The 14,750-nt window shown below is 36.4% G+C and overlaps 2 protein-coding genes and 1 long non-coding RNA gene across 5 annotated transcripts; 1 reads left to right on the top strand and 2 right to left on the bottom strand.

The window, feature by feature from the left end:
• Positions 1-15: 15 nt before the first annotated feature.
• Positions 16-2,465, bottom strand: ch25hl1.1 (cholesterol 25-hydroxylase like 1, tandem duplicate 1). The gene is made up of 2 exons (XM_034686190.1): positions 1,723-2,465; positions 16-1,595 (listed from the first exon to the last, which is right to left on the bottom strand). Exon 2 carries the CDS (start codon positions 1,095-1,097, stop codon positions 255-257), a length of 843 nt encoding a protein of 280 aa, XP_034542081.1. The 5' UTR covers positions 1,098-1,595; positions 1,723-2,465; the 3' UTR covers positions 16-254.
• A 2,196-nt stretch (positions 2,466-4,661) lies between these two features.
• kti12 (KTI12 chromatin associated homolog) lies at positions 4,662-12,841 on the bottom strand. 3 transcript variants are annotated; one of them, XM_034685482.1, is made up of 9 exons: positions 12,609-12,841; positions 10,277-10,328; positions 10,104-10,156; positions 9,967-10,022; positions 9,801-9,880; positions 9,481-9,640; positions 9,297-9,359; positions 5,449-5,536; positions 4,662-4,911 (listed from the first exon to the last, which is right to left on the bottom strand). In XM_034685482.1, exons 1-9 carry the CDS (start codon positions 12,757-12,759, stop codon positions 4,724-4,726), a joined length of 891 nt encoding a protein of 296 aa, XP_034541373.1. In that variant the 5' UTR covers positions 12,760-12,841; the 3' UTR covers positions 4,662-4,723. The 3 variants fall into 3 exon arrangements, with proteins under 3 accessions (XP_034541373.1, XP_034541374.1, XP_034541375.1); XM_034685483.1 differs by having other exon boundaries at positions 4,662-4,867; positions 5,468-5,536; positions 12,609-12,836; XM_034685484.1 differs by having other exon boundaries at positions 4,902-4,918; positions 12,609-12,839.
• Positions 12,393-14,699, top strand: LOC117814260. The gene is made up of 2 exons (XR_004631543.1): positions 12,393-12,465; positions 13,835-14,699. It is a non-coding gene; the product is annotated as an uncharacterized LOC117814260 (long non-coding RNA).
• Positions 14,700-14,750: the final 51 nt, after the last annotated feature.

Below are 14,750 nucleotides of genomic sequence, written 5' to 3'. Positions count from 1 at the left end.
ATACATAAAACCGTGGAACATGAACATGATTTTATTAAATGAACAGCCATAAAAAAAGAATTTAACAACTTTTTGTATTTTATAAGGAGAGTGCAGAGGAAGCAAAGCAGCCTCACAAAGAAAACATTGAAGAGCAGCAAGGAGGTAGCAAGTGGTTTAACATTAAAGCCTTGATAATAAATAGATGTTGACAAATAATTGACATGTGTGAAGGTGCATAAATCATTGCTGCAACTTGCAATTTGGTATTGCATTCACTTGTTCTTCCTGAAAGTTTTTTTCTTCAGAGGAGCCGCAGTGCCAAAGATTCTGTCCCAGTGGCTGAAAAAAGGAGCAAAGTTACTGCTAGGTTTCTGGTGGTGCATGTCGTGAGCAGGTGCACCGCCCAGCAGACCAAAAGGCACCAGGTGATTGAGGGTCCATGGTAGATCGTAGCCTATGTGGTCCTCCACAGACATCCAAACACTGAAAACAGTGATGCACCACGTGGTCAGCGGATGGCACTTCAAAAGAATTGTGTCCAAGTTGCTCCAGAATCCAATGGTCATCAGTTCAGGGATGCTGAGCTGCTCAGAGGACCAGGAGAAAGGAGCCATATATTCATGATGGACTGCATGGATCCAGCGGTAAAGCTGTGGATGCTTGTGATGTACGACATGCCAAATAAAGTACTGAGTGTCAAAAAGAAGCAGCACAGCCAGTCCATCAATGAGAACCTCATAGAGAGCTGGAGCATCCTGTGGTAGTGTTGGTGTTGGCAGGATACACATGCCGATTATCACAGCTGGTAGAACAAAGAATACATGGTTATACAGCGCTGTCATGAAGCCCTTCACCATCATCCCTACTGTTGGCTGCCTGTCTGGTTGGATCTTGTACTGATAGAATGAAGGCACTTTTTCTCCCAACAGGTCCAGCACAGCAAAAGGGATACTGCAGAAGAAATAGCTGGAGAAGGCGAGCAGGACAGGTAAAAAAGGAGACGAGATGAGGGGCAGGTGGTGCAGAAGCAAATAGTCCCAGAAAGGCTGCAGCAGGCGACCCGAGGCCCTTGAGGGCAAGATCTGCAGAGACGTTTGCTCGCTGATGTTCAACATCTTGTCTTGGCTTCAACTGCAAGTGTCAGAATCAAGTCCATGTGGTGCCTTTATATAGGGAATGTTCCACAGAAGGGGCCTTTCAATCTGTATGGACATGCCTTTTTCCCCCTCCAGTGGCTCAGTGTCAACTGCCAGGTCTTTACAAGAAGATTAACAATGTTCAAGAACATGTATTAGACATAACACCTAGATAAGCTTGAGACTATTCATCCGCCAGCACAAGGTTATACTTTTTTAAAAACATTTTTTTCAACTTGAATCGTGAGACTCGGTTATTTCTTTTTGCACTCTCGGCTGCATTAAACCTTAAAGAAACAGCTTATATCAGTGTTGATATTGTTCAAAAGTGCATGTGTAACGAGAACCTATATAATCTACAACACCCTCTGGGCTTGGCAAGATGTAAAAAAGTTCTTCGGAACTTCTGACAGAATCTCTGGGCTTGCCCTTTTATCCTCAAACCCAGATCTGCCACCAACAATTGGGAAGTCCCTGCTGATAAAGTGGAAGGAGAATGATATTCATCAGTTCCGACATCTGTTCAGCAAAAACACACTTAAATCCTTTGCTGAATTAAAATCAGAATTTGAAATTCCGGAAGAAGACTTCTATAAATACTTACAAATTATCCCCTAATTATCATTCTGAAAGGGGAGGGACGACTATCTTTGGGATTTACATGCCTAGAGGAGGTTTTGACAAGTTCCGTGTCACTAAGAGGTAAAATCTCTGTTATCTACAATTCTCTGTTAGATCATCATAGCTCTTCCCTGACCCCACTGAAGAGTATATGGCAGAAGGATTTGAGAAGTGATCTTAGTGAAGACCAGTGGGATACTATTTACCAGAATGTCTTTATTTCACTGTCTTGTAACAAAATAATTGAACAGAATTATAAGTTTATGCACAGGACGTACCTTACTCCGCTCCGCCTAAGCAAGATGTTTCAAAATTCACCCCCAAGATGTCATCGTTGTAAAACATGTATAGGGACAATTATGCACATCTTCTGGGAATGCAAAAAGTTAAAATACTTCTTAAAGGATGTACATGACCTGACTGTCAAGGTTGTGGGGACCTCGCTGGACTGTACACCAATATGTTATCTTTTTGGTACAGAACTGAACAAAACACTGGATCCCACACACATGAAGATGATTGCTATGATATCCTACATAGCGAAGAAATGTATTCTTCTCAGATGGAATCAGCACAGACCCCCTTACATTTAACCTGTTCAAACAAACTTTGAATGAAACCTTACGTCTGGAACAACGCACATACACTCTGAAAAACAAGGGGGATGTATTCTTAAAAGTTTGGCAGCCACTTATGGGCCTCTGACACCCACCCAGCATGGCTGGCCGTGCTTGGACTCCGAGTACAAAAAAGACAATGTGCCTCATTCACTAATAAATGCGTAGAAATGGTCTTACTCTGCGCATAAAATAAATGCTTACGTCGGATTCATGACACGTGCGTACCAGACAATTTTGTTCTCACCACCGTGCGTATATTAGTGAATCAGAATCATTCTAAACTGACAGGCGAGTGCCCGCAACCTGCAATCAACATACTGTCACGCCTTAATTCACACATATAAGGACATCTGTTCAGTGCATCAAGATGCTGAATTTCACCTCGGCAGAAATAGAGGTGATTGTTTCGGAGGTTGAGGCAAGAAAACCAACACTTTTCCGAAGCATATCAGCAGGATTCATCATGACAGAAAGAAATGAAGCCTGGGTTTCTTACTGAGGCTGTGAATGCTGTCTCCTGAGGTTCGCACCGTGGCTCAGGTTAAGAAAAAAATGTTTGATATTAAAGTGGACGCAATAAAAAAGACTAGCAGAACCGAAAAGAAGGAAAGAAACTGGAGGACAAGGACCTCCTGATCTGACAGCTCAGGATTAAAGAACGGCTGTGATTATTGGAGACACCTCCATATCAGGAATATGTTCCCGACATGAGGGATAAAGTGATGATATTCAACCGTCGCCTAATGGTCATTCATTTAATTTAATGAACACAGCACGCCACAATTATCTTGAACACTTTTTCAGGGGCGTAGTGTAACCATAGACTGTATAAAATATGGACGTAGTATCCGTGACGTCACCCATCTATTTCTGAAGAGCTGTTTTGAGACAAGCGTGCCGGATACGGCCCTGGTGGTGAGGCTTTCAGCGGTGTGACTGCCCCCTGGTGGCTGGCTGCAGTATAGGTCAAAAAATCCATCTCCCCCATTCATTTGAATGGGGGAGCAGTCAAACTTTAAAAAATAAATACACGTCGTACGAATGTTTCTCACATCCGTATGCTGTGGTTATATGTAGTAAGTATTTGACTGTTTTGTGTCCAAGGCCTCTTTTTTCTGAAAAGTTTATTTTTCGTTAGTTATTAGAGTTTAAAAACGGGGTTTTACTTCCGGGTTTCCTTTGATTCACAGCCGCCGTAGAACGAAACTTCAAAGGGCACAGCGTCTTGTGACGTTAACGCTGTAGGGCGGAGCTTATTACAAAGGCTTAGAGCAGGGGTTCCCAAAGTGGGGGTCGGGACCCCCTGGGGGGGTCGCGAAACACAAATACGGGGTCATGAGATTTCTTCCAGAATTTTTTTTTTTAAAGTTGCCTAAATTATTACATTTTACCCATTATAATAAAAAAAAAATCGACAAAAATAGTTGCTAACCTTGAAAATAGAAACGTTTTCTGCCTTTCTTTTTGCTAGATGGCTATATGAAAGTCAACTGGCTTTTTTCTTTTACTTAAAGTAGTTTTAAATATGTCATGCATTTAGTTAAAAGAGTATGTGTTTACATTTTCTGAGAAAGTTTGTCGTCATCATTTGTGCATACGCATGGTCTGAGGAAGTTCTAAATTTGTTCGCAGTGTAAGAACAAATTCAAGTAAGAATATATTGATGAATCCCAGATTTGTGCTTCAAACGTGCGTTCCTACAGTTTAAGCACGTAGTCGTATGTATGCACTGTTAGTGAATGATTATTATTATTCTTGGGACATACTTCCTTCATCACAGTTCTGTCATGTCATACCAGTTAAGTATCTAGAAGCAATTAGTTGCAGGCACAAATTCCTATAAGCATCTTTCTGTTTATACTTTTCTCATAATCTTCTTACATAACACAATCTTTTGAAAAAATTTCATTTAGAAATTTTTTGCTGACTCATATGAATCAGCAAGGACCTTTCTGTAGGCCAGTCAGTGTGACCAGTCACTCAGAGGTCAGGAACAACACTAATGGACTGCATGTTAAACTACTTAAGAAGGGCTTTGACTGGAGCCAGGGATCACGGCTGGCTGTGAGGAGGAGTTCAGTACAAATGATGACAAAGCAAAAAGTGCAGTATAAAGAATGATATGTAGGGGAAACCTGAAGTGGCCAGTTTGTGATTGGCCACTAAGTATCGCATTTCACAGAGTTAGTCTGACAGCGTCTTATTTATTCAATGACTGTAACATCATCTGATTCAGAAATCTTATTTTTAAATAGTTCTGAATGAGTGAATTATGCTAAAACTGCCAATGACACAAAAAATACACATGAAAAATAAAAACATTTATTTGTCACAAGAAAGTAATTAAAACAGTGCTTTACAGTTTCAATGTAGACTCTTATTTAAATACTGCACAAACATGTTGGAAATCTGCCCGGTGTTTTCTGTCGGGTGCATCTTGGTGTAGCTGATGAACTGGCGCCGTAACTTCCTCAGCTCTGCCATGTTGATGCTACGGGTCAGCTCGATGTTGAACGATGGGTTAAGGTCATTTGAATTGTTTTGTGTGCAAACTGTTCTCTAAGGGACAAAAAACAGCTTTACCTCAAGGTTGTATTTTTATTTTTATTTTTTTACAGTATAACATAACAGAGGAAAGTAATAACTGATGAATTCCAATCCAGCATCCGTCATTAAAGGCTGACCAGAGCTCAAAGGACGACATATCAAAGTGTTTGCTTCTGAGGAGGGTTGATGAGGGTGCAGCAGCTCATAAAAACCCACTCATCTATGTAAATTGGTTCCTCCATATGTGTCTGACAGAACATTAGTAATCCAAGACCTTTAAAATTGAACGTTTGCTGCGCCTTTCATTTAACCTCTTTGACAGACATGCATTCATCTGCCCCACCCTTTAAACATGTAACTTAATATATGCTATTCTTCCTTCTGCAGGGGAGGGAGAATGACCGTCTTTGGAGGTACAAAGAAATGTGGTAGCACAAATTGAAAGTGTCAGTCAGACATATGTTTTGAAGGAAAATTGCTTCCTTGGACTTTAGAAGTCACATCAGAGAACAGACCCATGAAAACTGAAAATGTGGACCTACAGATGTGTAAAAAGGATATTTTTTCTGTAGCCCCTGGAACTGTGAGAAGATCCCCAGGAACACTCGTCTTCTGTGCGTTAAAAATGGCCTGAAAATATAAAAAACCCACTATTTAATCATATTTCCTATAGGAAATAAATGTTTTTACTGACAAATGCAGCTGCAGGATCTCCCCTCTGACAACAAAGAAGAGAAAATTTCATTCATCACAGGGATATAAATTGCTGTGAAACATCAAATGTATGTTTTTAAGAATAAGCAGGTGGATAAATAATAATAAAAGCAAACGAAACAACAAAACCGGATACAGAGCCAGGAGCCGATAATGACACTACCTTGACTCTCAACAGAGAGAGGACACATTTGTGACTATGATGATAGGGCCAGAAGAATACAGACAGATCACATAATTGGTAACTTCCCTATCCACCATTGTGAAGCCTGTTCCCATAAAAAAGGTAAACAATTAAATTTTTGGTTTCTTAAATGGAAACCTTCCTCTTTACACAGAGGTTGCGTCCATCTCTCGTAATTTCCACTTCAATATTGGTAAAAAAGAAAAGATGTGTGCAACACTTTAGCTCCTTCACTGTAATTATTTGACAATTTAATGGCTCTATTCAGCGCCTTTAGCCTGCTGATTGCTATTGACCGATAAGCTGCAATTTGCTCAGTCCTGATGCGTTCACGTCATATGGGACAAATGGCCGGCATTGGAAAGATTTCTATTTATATATCTTGCAAGGGATATCTCACAACTTAAGCTGATTGAATATTGATGGTTTGCATGTGACTTGACTGCGTCATGTTTACTGACTGCAACATCACATCCATTAAATCTGGGTTTAATTACTATAATTATAACCTTTTGATAGGCATGAGACATCCAGGTTGGTTTGGTTTCCAGGTATTTCGACATTATATTTATATTTAAGACATGTAAGGGCTCAGAGCATTTTATATTTTGAAAACTATTTCAAGGTAAAACTCTGTGCTACTAAAATTGTTGAAGAAAAATACATGTATAGGATTTTCGATAACAAAATGGAAAGCAACTATTAATGAAATTCATAACATAGAAAGAATAACACATATGATAAGGAATTTAAGCGCTGTTTTTGAGTCACGATGGGAAGAAATGACTAACATCGATATAACATGAAGAGATGAATGAATGTAGATGTGTGAGTACTTGAGCATTGGATTTGAGCTAGACACAGACGGTGAAGAACACAAACAGTGAGAAAACTAAAGGGGGAAAAAATAAATAAATAAATAAATATATATATATATATATATATATATATATATATGGCAAGCCGTTCAGGAAATAACATATTGAATGAAAGTCTGAATATATTGAATGAAACTCGATATATATGGAATGAAGTCTGAATATATGGAATGAAACTCGATATATATGGAATGAAGTCTGAATATATTGAATGAAACTCGATATATATGGAATGAAACTCGATATATATGGAATGAAAGTCTGAATATATGGAATGAAACTCGATATATATGGAATGAAGTCTGAATATATTGAATGAAACTCGATATATATGGAATGAAGTCTGAATATATTGAATGAAAGTCTGAATATATGGAATGAAACTCGATATATATGGAATGAAAGTCTGAATATATGGAATGAAACTCGATATATATGGAATGAAAGTCTGAATATATGGAATGAAACTCGATATATATGGAATGAAACTCGATATATATGGAATGAAAGTCTGAATATATGGAATGAAACTCGATATATATGGAATGAAGTCTGAATATATTGAATGAAACTCGATATATATGGAATGAAGTCTGAATATATTGAATGAAAGTCTGAATATATGGAATGAAACTCGATATATATGGAATGAAAGTCTGAATATATGGAATGAAACTCGATATATATGGAATGAAAGTCTGAATATATGGAATGAAACTTGATATATATGGAATGAAAGTCTGAATATATGGAATGAAACTTGATATATATGGAATGAAAGTCTGAATATATTGAATGAAACTCGATATATATGGAATGAAGTCTGAATATATGGAATGAAACTTGATATATATGGAATGAAGTCTGAATATATTGAATGAAAGCTTAAATAAGTACTCTGAACACCACTTCTAATCGTATTGTTTTATTGTCATCAAAGAGACTCATCTTTTATTAATGTCTCTCTGAAAATAACCTTTTGCACTTCTTTTTAGTGTTTCTGAGGGGACACATTTTCCTCTACCTCTGTAACCTGTGGTAATTTGGTCGTACTTTTTCATTACACTCACTCACTGTCAGATGATGCACACAGGTATGAGCTCCACCTGTTAACATTGAACAGGATGCTACATTATCACAAGTCATAACAAAAGTTAGCTAGCGAACTAGAGGACTGAACCACCTGAATAAAGAAGGGGCAATATCTTTAGCCTTTGTAGAAGTGTGTATAACCTGTGATATTTAATATTTTCGTATTTTCACTTGTTTACTACCCTCCTAAATGCTTCTGCAGCCCACTGCTTCGTGTTCCTCTCGTCTCTCTGTGCAGACGGTCCGATCATCACTTTTGGATGAAACCAACTTAATAGAGAGGAGGGGTGGGTTCCTTTTTCCTATACGGATTGACTTAACAGCACATGCATTACCCAAGGGGTTGATAACCCCTTCATTAATTAAAATTGCAGTGAAAACATCTCGTGCCTCCCTCATGGTTGCATTACTAAAAGCTACGTCTAACCGGAAAACAAAATCACACCCCTATGATCACACCCCAGAAAGACAAGATGGCGCAGGCCATACATGACGTGATTTTTCATTCCATATATTCCGAGTTTCATTCCATATATATCGAGTTTCATTCCATATATATCAAGTTTCATTCAATATATTCAGACTTCATTCCATATATATCGAGTTTCATTCCATATATATCGAGTTTCATTCAATATATTCAGACTTCATTCCATATATATCGAGTTTCATTCCATATATATCAAGTTTCATTCAATATATTCAGACTTCATTCCATATATATCGAGTTTCATTCCATATATATCAGACGTTCATTCCATATATATCAAGTTTCATTCAATATATTCAGACTTCATTCCATATATATCGAGTTTCATTCAATATATTCAGACTTCATTCCATATATATCAAGTTTCATTCCATATATTCAGACTTCATTCCATATATATCAAGTTTCATTCAATATATTCAGACTTCATTCCATATATATCGAGTTTCATTCCATATATATCAAGTTTCATTCCATATATTCAGACTTCATTCCATATATATCAAGTTTCATTCCATATATATCAAGTTTCATTCAATATATTCAGACTTCATTCCATATATATCGAGTTTCATTCCATATATATCAAGTTTCATTCAATATATTCAGACTTTCAATCCATATATTCAGACTTCATTCCATATATATTAATTTCCTGAACGGCTTGCCATATATATATATATATATATATATATATATATATATATATATATATATATATATATATATAATAAATACATTTCCAGGCCTAAATACAATTCTATTAAATTTGCTCTATGCTTTTACTTTTTTTTTACTTCCTCGATGTTTTAGATCTTTTTCTTTTTACATTTTCTTTAAAGTTTGTTTCTGCATTAGGTATCAAATCCTATACTCATGGATGAGTTAAAAATGAATTGTTCATTTACAGAAGGTAATCTTATACATATTATAAGCAAAATCCTCCATGCTAATGCTGACATCCTTGTTTTGTCTTGTTTTTTTGTGTTAAAGTATTAAAAAAAAAGATTGTTGAAGAAAATGAAGACATACCATTAACACTTCTTGTGTGATCTTGTCCAACTCATACAAAAAGTTTGTAGATGACAGTGGTTGCTGCAGAGAAGAAGAAAAATATCACCATTACCATCAAACTCTCAAAGGGGTACAAGATAGAGCATACTCTTGTGTCTTTGTCTACAGAATATTGTATGCTTGTTGAAAACATGTCACTTACGCTCTGAGTAGACTGGTTAGGAGGAGGTGCTTTCCTTTTGAAGAGTGCGTCAGAAATGGCTTCATATGGCAGAGTGTCATCTGTCAGTATAGTGAAGAGAGGACTGTCCCATCTGTTTCTGGAGTCTGGGGATTCAAACCTCAGCACTAGAGCATCAAAGCTACAAAAGACAAACCACATGTAAGGCAAATTACAACTTGACAGTGTTCATTTTTTTTGGCAATGATGGACTTAAAGGCATATTCAAAACTTCTATGAAAAGTAAAGAAAGCTGTATGGGATTAAACATGCCCCCTTTTCTGTAGAGGCTTCTCACTCACATTTCCTGAGTGTACTGCTCAGCAGCATCTCTTTCTGAATTCCACCTTGAGCTCACTTCATCTGATGTCAAACAGTACACCTTCACATAAAGAGATCAAGTGATTTTGATTATTCTATTTTAATATTCAAAATTGTAAAAAGTAGTTATTTCTCTGTTATACTTACCAGGCACTGTGGTGTCTGTGCGTGTTTGGTGAGACAGAAGAGTTCATACCGGTAGCCTGTAAAGCACGTCAGCATTAAGGTGAAAGCTTAAACAACTTAGAACTTCTACAGAACACACTGGCGTTAGCAAGACTTACCTTTTATGTAATTTAATGAATCCAGAATTACAATGTCATCCTTGTTGACTTTTCTAAACAACATACAGGTTGGTAAAAAAAAAAAGAAGGTAAAAAGAGGTAAGGTAAGAAGAGTTGTAACCACAGAAAGAACATGATTTCTCTTTTACTCTAACAGAGCTGGGAAAACTCACCTCTCCACTTCAGCTTTGAGAGATGCTCTTACATTTTTTTCCTTCTGGGAATCTGCAACACATTCAATAAAGTTGAATAAAAAAACAGAAGAACATGCATACGTCTGATGAAGTTAGCAGTGTTTATGACTGTGATGCTAAATGTGAATGTGCCATTTTGTTGAGACTATTTGTAACATGATGTAACTTATTCTGCATGTAGGTACATAAAGGGTTAAATATAATTCAAATCCAGTTCTCATATTTTTACGCATACTTGGAAAACTAAGCAATATCTGATAACTTCAGTAAAATAAAATGTATGTTCTTTTAAAAGGACACTTACACTGTAAATAGATGCAGAATGTAATCACTCGTAGAACAATGAAACCCTATATTTAATTAAAAGCACAACTGAAACTAAATGTCATTCTTAGTGATAAATGTTATGCCATTTGGAATATGATGCCAGCAACATGTATCAGAAAAGTTGGCACAGGGGCAATAAATGACTGGGAAAGTTGTGAGATGCTTAATAAAATACCCGGTGGCACATCCCACAATTTTAATTGGTATGAACTGGAGGGTTAGTGTATAGAAAGAGAATTCCCAGGGAGGCGGCGTCTTTCCGAGGAAATTTTAGGGAGGCATTCACCCCTCATTGAAAGGCTGCCCTGGTAGATAGTGCAGCAATTTAAGGATGATGTCTCACAATATAAGATTGAAGAGTCTATACATGTTATATCCTACAGAAGAAAATACAATTAAAAGACTTCAGAGACCTGAAATGTCTGTGTTTCAGTTATGTTGTCTATAAACTTTATTAATGGCTTATTCTATATTTTAATTACACTTTTCACTTCAACTTATTTAAGTGTATTTACAAACAATTTTAATTTGTTTACTTTTTTTCCATTATTGTTCCTCCTAGGACAAATTCCCGTTGTAGATATCTAAAATCCAATTGTTACTAGTCATGATTTTAAATTCAGATATTCAAAATAATGATATCCAGATATCCACAATGTAATTTTGGATATCAAAAAACATTGTGACCACTAAAAAGGCTATTGAATATCTAGGATTACATTATAACTAGTAGAGATTGCATTTTAAAGATATTGTAAAATTTCCCTCTGCTTCAGAACTTTCATATACCGAAAGTATTGGACTGTTTGCACTGTTCTGGCAATTTTATATTTATATTTGTACATTTTTCTATTTGCACATTTTTCTATAGATATATATATTTATATTTATGTCTTCTATTTTATTTTTATTTTATTTTATTGTATTTGCAAATGAGAATTGGTTCTCAATTAACTCACCTGGTTAAATAAAGGTTAAATACAATAAATAAATAAATTTGTTAAGAAAGCATCACTCCTTCAACAGAGAGACTGCAGTGTGCAATGTTGTTATTCGCTGTAAATTGAGTTACATTAGGCCCGAATGAGGTTTGCGTTTCTCGTTTCTCCACCTCTGTGCGTAATGGCACGCTCCCTCACTCTCGCTCGTCCGGCTGAGTCATCTCACTTTAGAGAACTAACGCCCAGTGTGACATGCGTGATCGATGGCACAAGTGGTAATTGCAGTTGCGTGCTTGTGTCTGTGTTGGAGAGTGCGCACGAGTTTGACCACTGCAAAATGTACTAACAAGGTATAAACTTTTATAGCAAATGGACAAGAACTAGTAAGTATTAGTATCCCATATGTACATATACTACAAATAAGAGTGGTTTACATCTAAGTTTACATATTTTGAAAGCAACTAAAGAAACAAAGTCTCTGCAGGGAGATGAATGACAATAACTTATCTTTTTCTCTCTATTGTCACCAAAGGGGTGGGTGCCATCTGATAATTTCCCCAGAACAACTGAATTTTCAATTTTTAATATTTCACAGGTTGGTTATAAGCTTTTTTAAACTAAACATAGGCTTTCAAAAATGTCTTAATACATTTTACGCAGCATGCCGACGTTTTTTGGAAGGGGATTTCAGTAAGAGCCCCCATCGTGTGACAGCGTTGACACCAAGAAAGTGACGATTATTGGAGACACAGTTTTTGTCATCTATCCCGCCACACTGCTAATAAATACATGCGTCACGCGTAAATTGTTTATCCTTTTACGCATAAATGTTCCTCAACACTTCCTTTAAATCTCCTGTCTGGTAGCTTCAGCATGTGTCGAATGAGGCATTCAAACCCGGTAAGGTGACGCAAGATAAGTGTTGAATCAAGGGAAATAGGATGTGTTTATAAGATGGTTAACATGAAGAAATAGTGTGTTCAACAAGAACTCTGAATACTAAATGTGTTTATTAATAAAAAGCTAACGTTAGCACAACTTGCCTGCGTAAACACAGTTTTTCTCAACATCCAGGGCTCCGTCTCCCACAACATGAACCTTTCTCTCCGTGTTTCCTTCAAAATACACCTTCAGTTCTTCTGTCCTTCGTGTTTTACCACTACAGGGATATCCACACATCAATATAAGAGGCATAACCACTGGCTAAAGAGGCTGAGGTGTGATGAAAACAAGCATGTTTCCACTTTCACCCGGATGTGAAATGTGTTAATATTCCTTAGGGCGACATACAGGGGGCGCCACAATTCTCCAATACTCCATGTAATTTAGATAAGCTTCATATTTTATTATGTGATATGTTATCAACGTTCTTTAATTATTGGCGAATACGGACTTCTATTGGGCTTTTTGATTAATTATTATGGGTCGCATGGGTTGTAAAGTTGTGCACACCGAAAATAACAGCAACATTTCTCCACATCTAGCTCCAAAACATCATAACAATGTAGAGTGAATTTTTAAAAGTCACTTTTAGAGGAGATTTGTGATCTTCTTCACATTTCATTTTCTTGTGAAAAATATATTAAGTTAAAATCATTGTTAAATCCAAATGCTAAATATAAATCCAAATGTTAAATATAAATCTAAATGTTCAAGGATAAATCTAAATGTTAAATATAAATCTAAATGTTAAATGTTGCTCCCCGATCCTAAATATTCAGCTGATAAGCCCCAGTGTGAATTTGCACATCAGCTAAATATTTAGGATCGCAGAGCAACATTTAACATTTATATTTCATATTTATTTTCAGATTTAACATTTATATTTATATTTAACATTTATATTTTAACATATTTTTCACAACAATATGAAATGGGAAGAAGATCACAAATATTCCTCTAAATGTGATAAAAAAAAAGTGACCTTTAAAAATTGACTCTACATTTTTATGACGTTTTGGAGCTAAATGTGGAGAATTGTTGCTGTTATTTTCAGTGTGCACAACTTTACAAACAGCACCCCATACTTTATATCCAATAAAGTCATGAAGATTATTTCAAACAACAAAAAATAACAATCATTAAGAAGGAACGACAACTGATGTGTCTGACAGTACTAGTTTATTAACAGGCGGTACAACATAAATATTTAGTTGAATAACAAGACCCAAGAAATAATCAGTGTATTGTCATATACATTGCTTGTACATGTTTATATTGGTGCTCATTTCTTTTACAAAATAATTTAAACTCTCCTCTTCTTCCGCAGGGATTCACATTGTTCCAGTGGTGGCAAAACTTCTCAAGCAGCATCTTCTCCCCCTCTACATGGATGGGAAAAGATATCAGTTGTTTAGTTGCAGAGCTATTATAGTGAAAATGACAATGAAAATAATATTATAATTTACTCACATATGTCGTGCCTGCTTCTGTTGTGTAAGCTGGGCAGTTTTTAACATTTGAATCAACCATCCCTGCAGCTCTTCTGCTCGGTACAGAGGATTAACAGTTCTTACTTCAATGGGAACATCTACATCTTCAAAGGAAGACTCCATCAAGGAACTGTCCACAATGCTTTTCTTTCCCATGAAATGTCCTTAATACAAAAACATAATCTCAATATAGACTTTACACATTTAAGAAAAATCACATCATAAATTGCTAGAGTGCTTTAAACTGCTATAGAGAAATTTCTCTTACCTGTCGCCCACAGATTTCCTCTTGGATTCACCTTTATCTTTGAAACTTTGTTTCTCAGTTCAGTTAAATCAAGAGTCATTGAAGAAGTCATAGCCATGTATGAGATAAGGATGAAAGAAGACAGGAATCCTGCTCTGCAGATCTTTGTCAAAGTGGCAGTCATTCCTCAGATGTATGTTGCACAATTTAACACCAGTTCATTAAAATATCATTGCTCTTCTGTTACTTGGGAGACATGGAGTTATACTGAGATAGGATGGGCTTAATATTCTGATAGGATGAAGTCATCCATCTGTGGCTGGTTTCCCATTGGATGAATGATGCACATTAGGATGCCTTGTGCCTTCTGACTTGCTATGATGAGTGTAAAGTACGTGACCTCAATGCGAAACCTCTAATTATGACATCCAAATACCATTAAATACTTCCCCCAGCTCTCCCTTCTTTTATACAAACCCTAGTCAGTCACACTAAAGACAAAGCAG

The sequence above is a fragment of the Notolabrus celidotus genome, chromosome 6 (genome assembly GCF_009762535.1).
Source record: "Notolabrus celidotus isolate fNotCel1 chromosome 6, fNotCel1.pri, whole genome shotgun sequence".
Classification (NCBI taxonomy): domain Eukaryota; kingdom Metazoa; phylum Chordata; class Actinopteri; order Labriformes; family Labridae; genus Notolabrus; species Notolabrus celidotus.
Note: the sequence above shows the minus strand (reverse complement) of the source record. Positions and strands in the feature narration are given on the sequence as shown.

What these genes read in the sequence shown, in the direction of transcription:
- ch25hl1.1 (XM_034686190.1), bottom strand. Translation starts at nt 1,097, where the DNA reads ATGTTGAACATCAGCGAGCAAACGTCTCTGCAGATCTTGCCCTCAAGG.
- kti12 (XM_034685482.1), bottom strand. Translation starts at nt 12,759, where the DNA reads ATGCCTCTTATATTGATGTGTGGATATCCCTGTAGTGGTAAAACACGA. An exon ending in CTCAAAGCTGAAGTGGAGAG is followed by an intron (nt 10,157 to 10,276) that starts GTGAGTTTTCCC and finishes TATGTTGTTTAG; the next exon opens with AAAAGTCAACAAGGATGACA. An exon ending in GAGCAGTACACTCAGGAAAT is followed by an intron (nt 9,641 to 9,800) that starts GTGAGTGAGAAG and finishes TGTCTTTTGTAG; the next exon opens with CTTTGATGCTCTAGTGCTGA.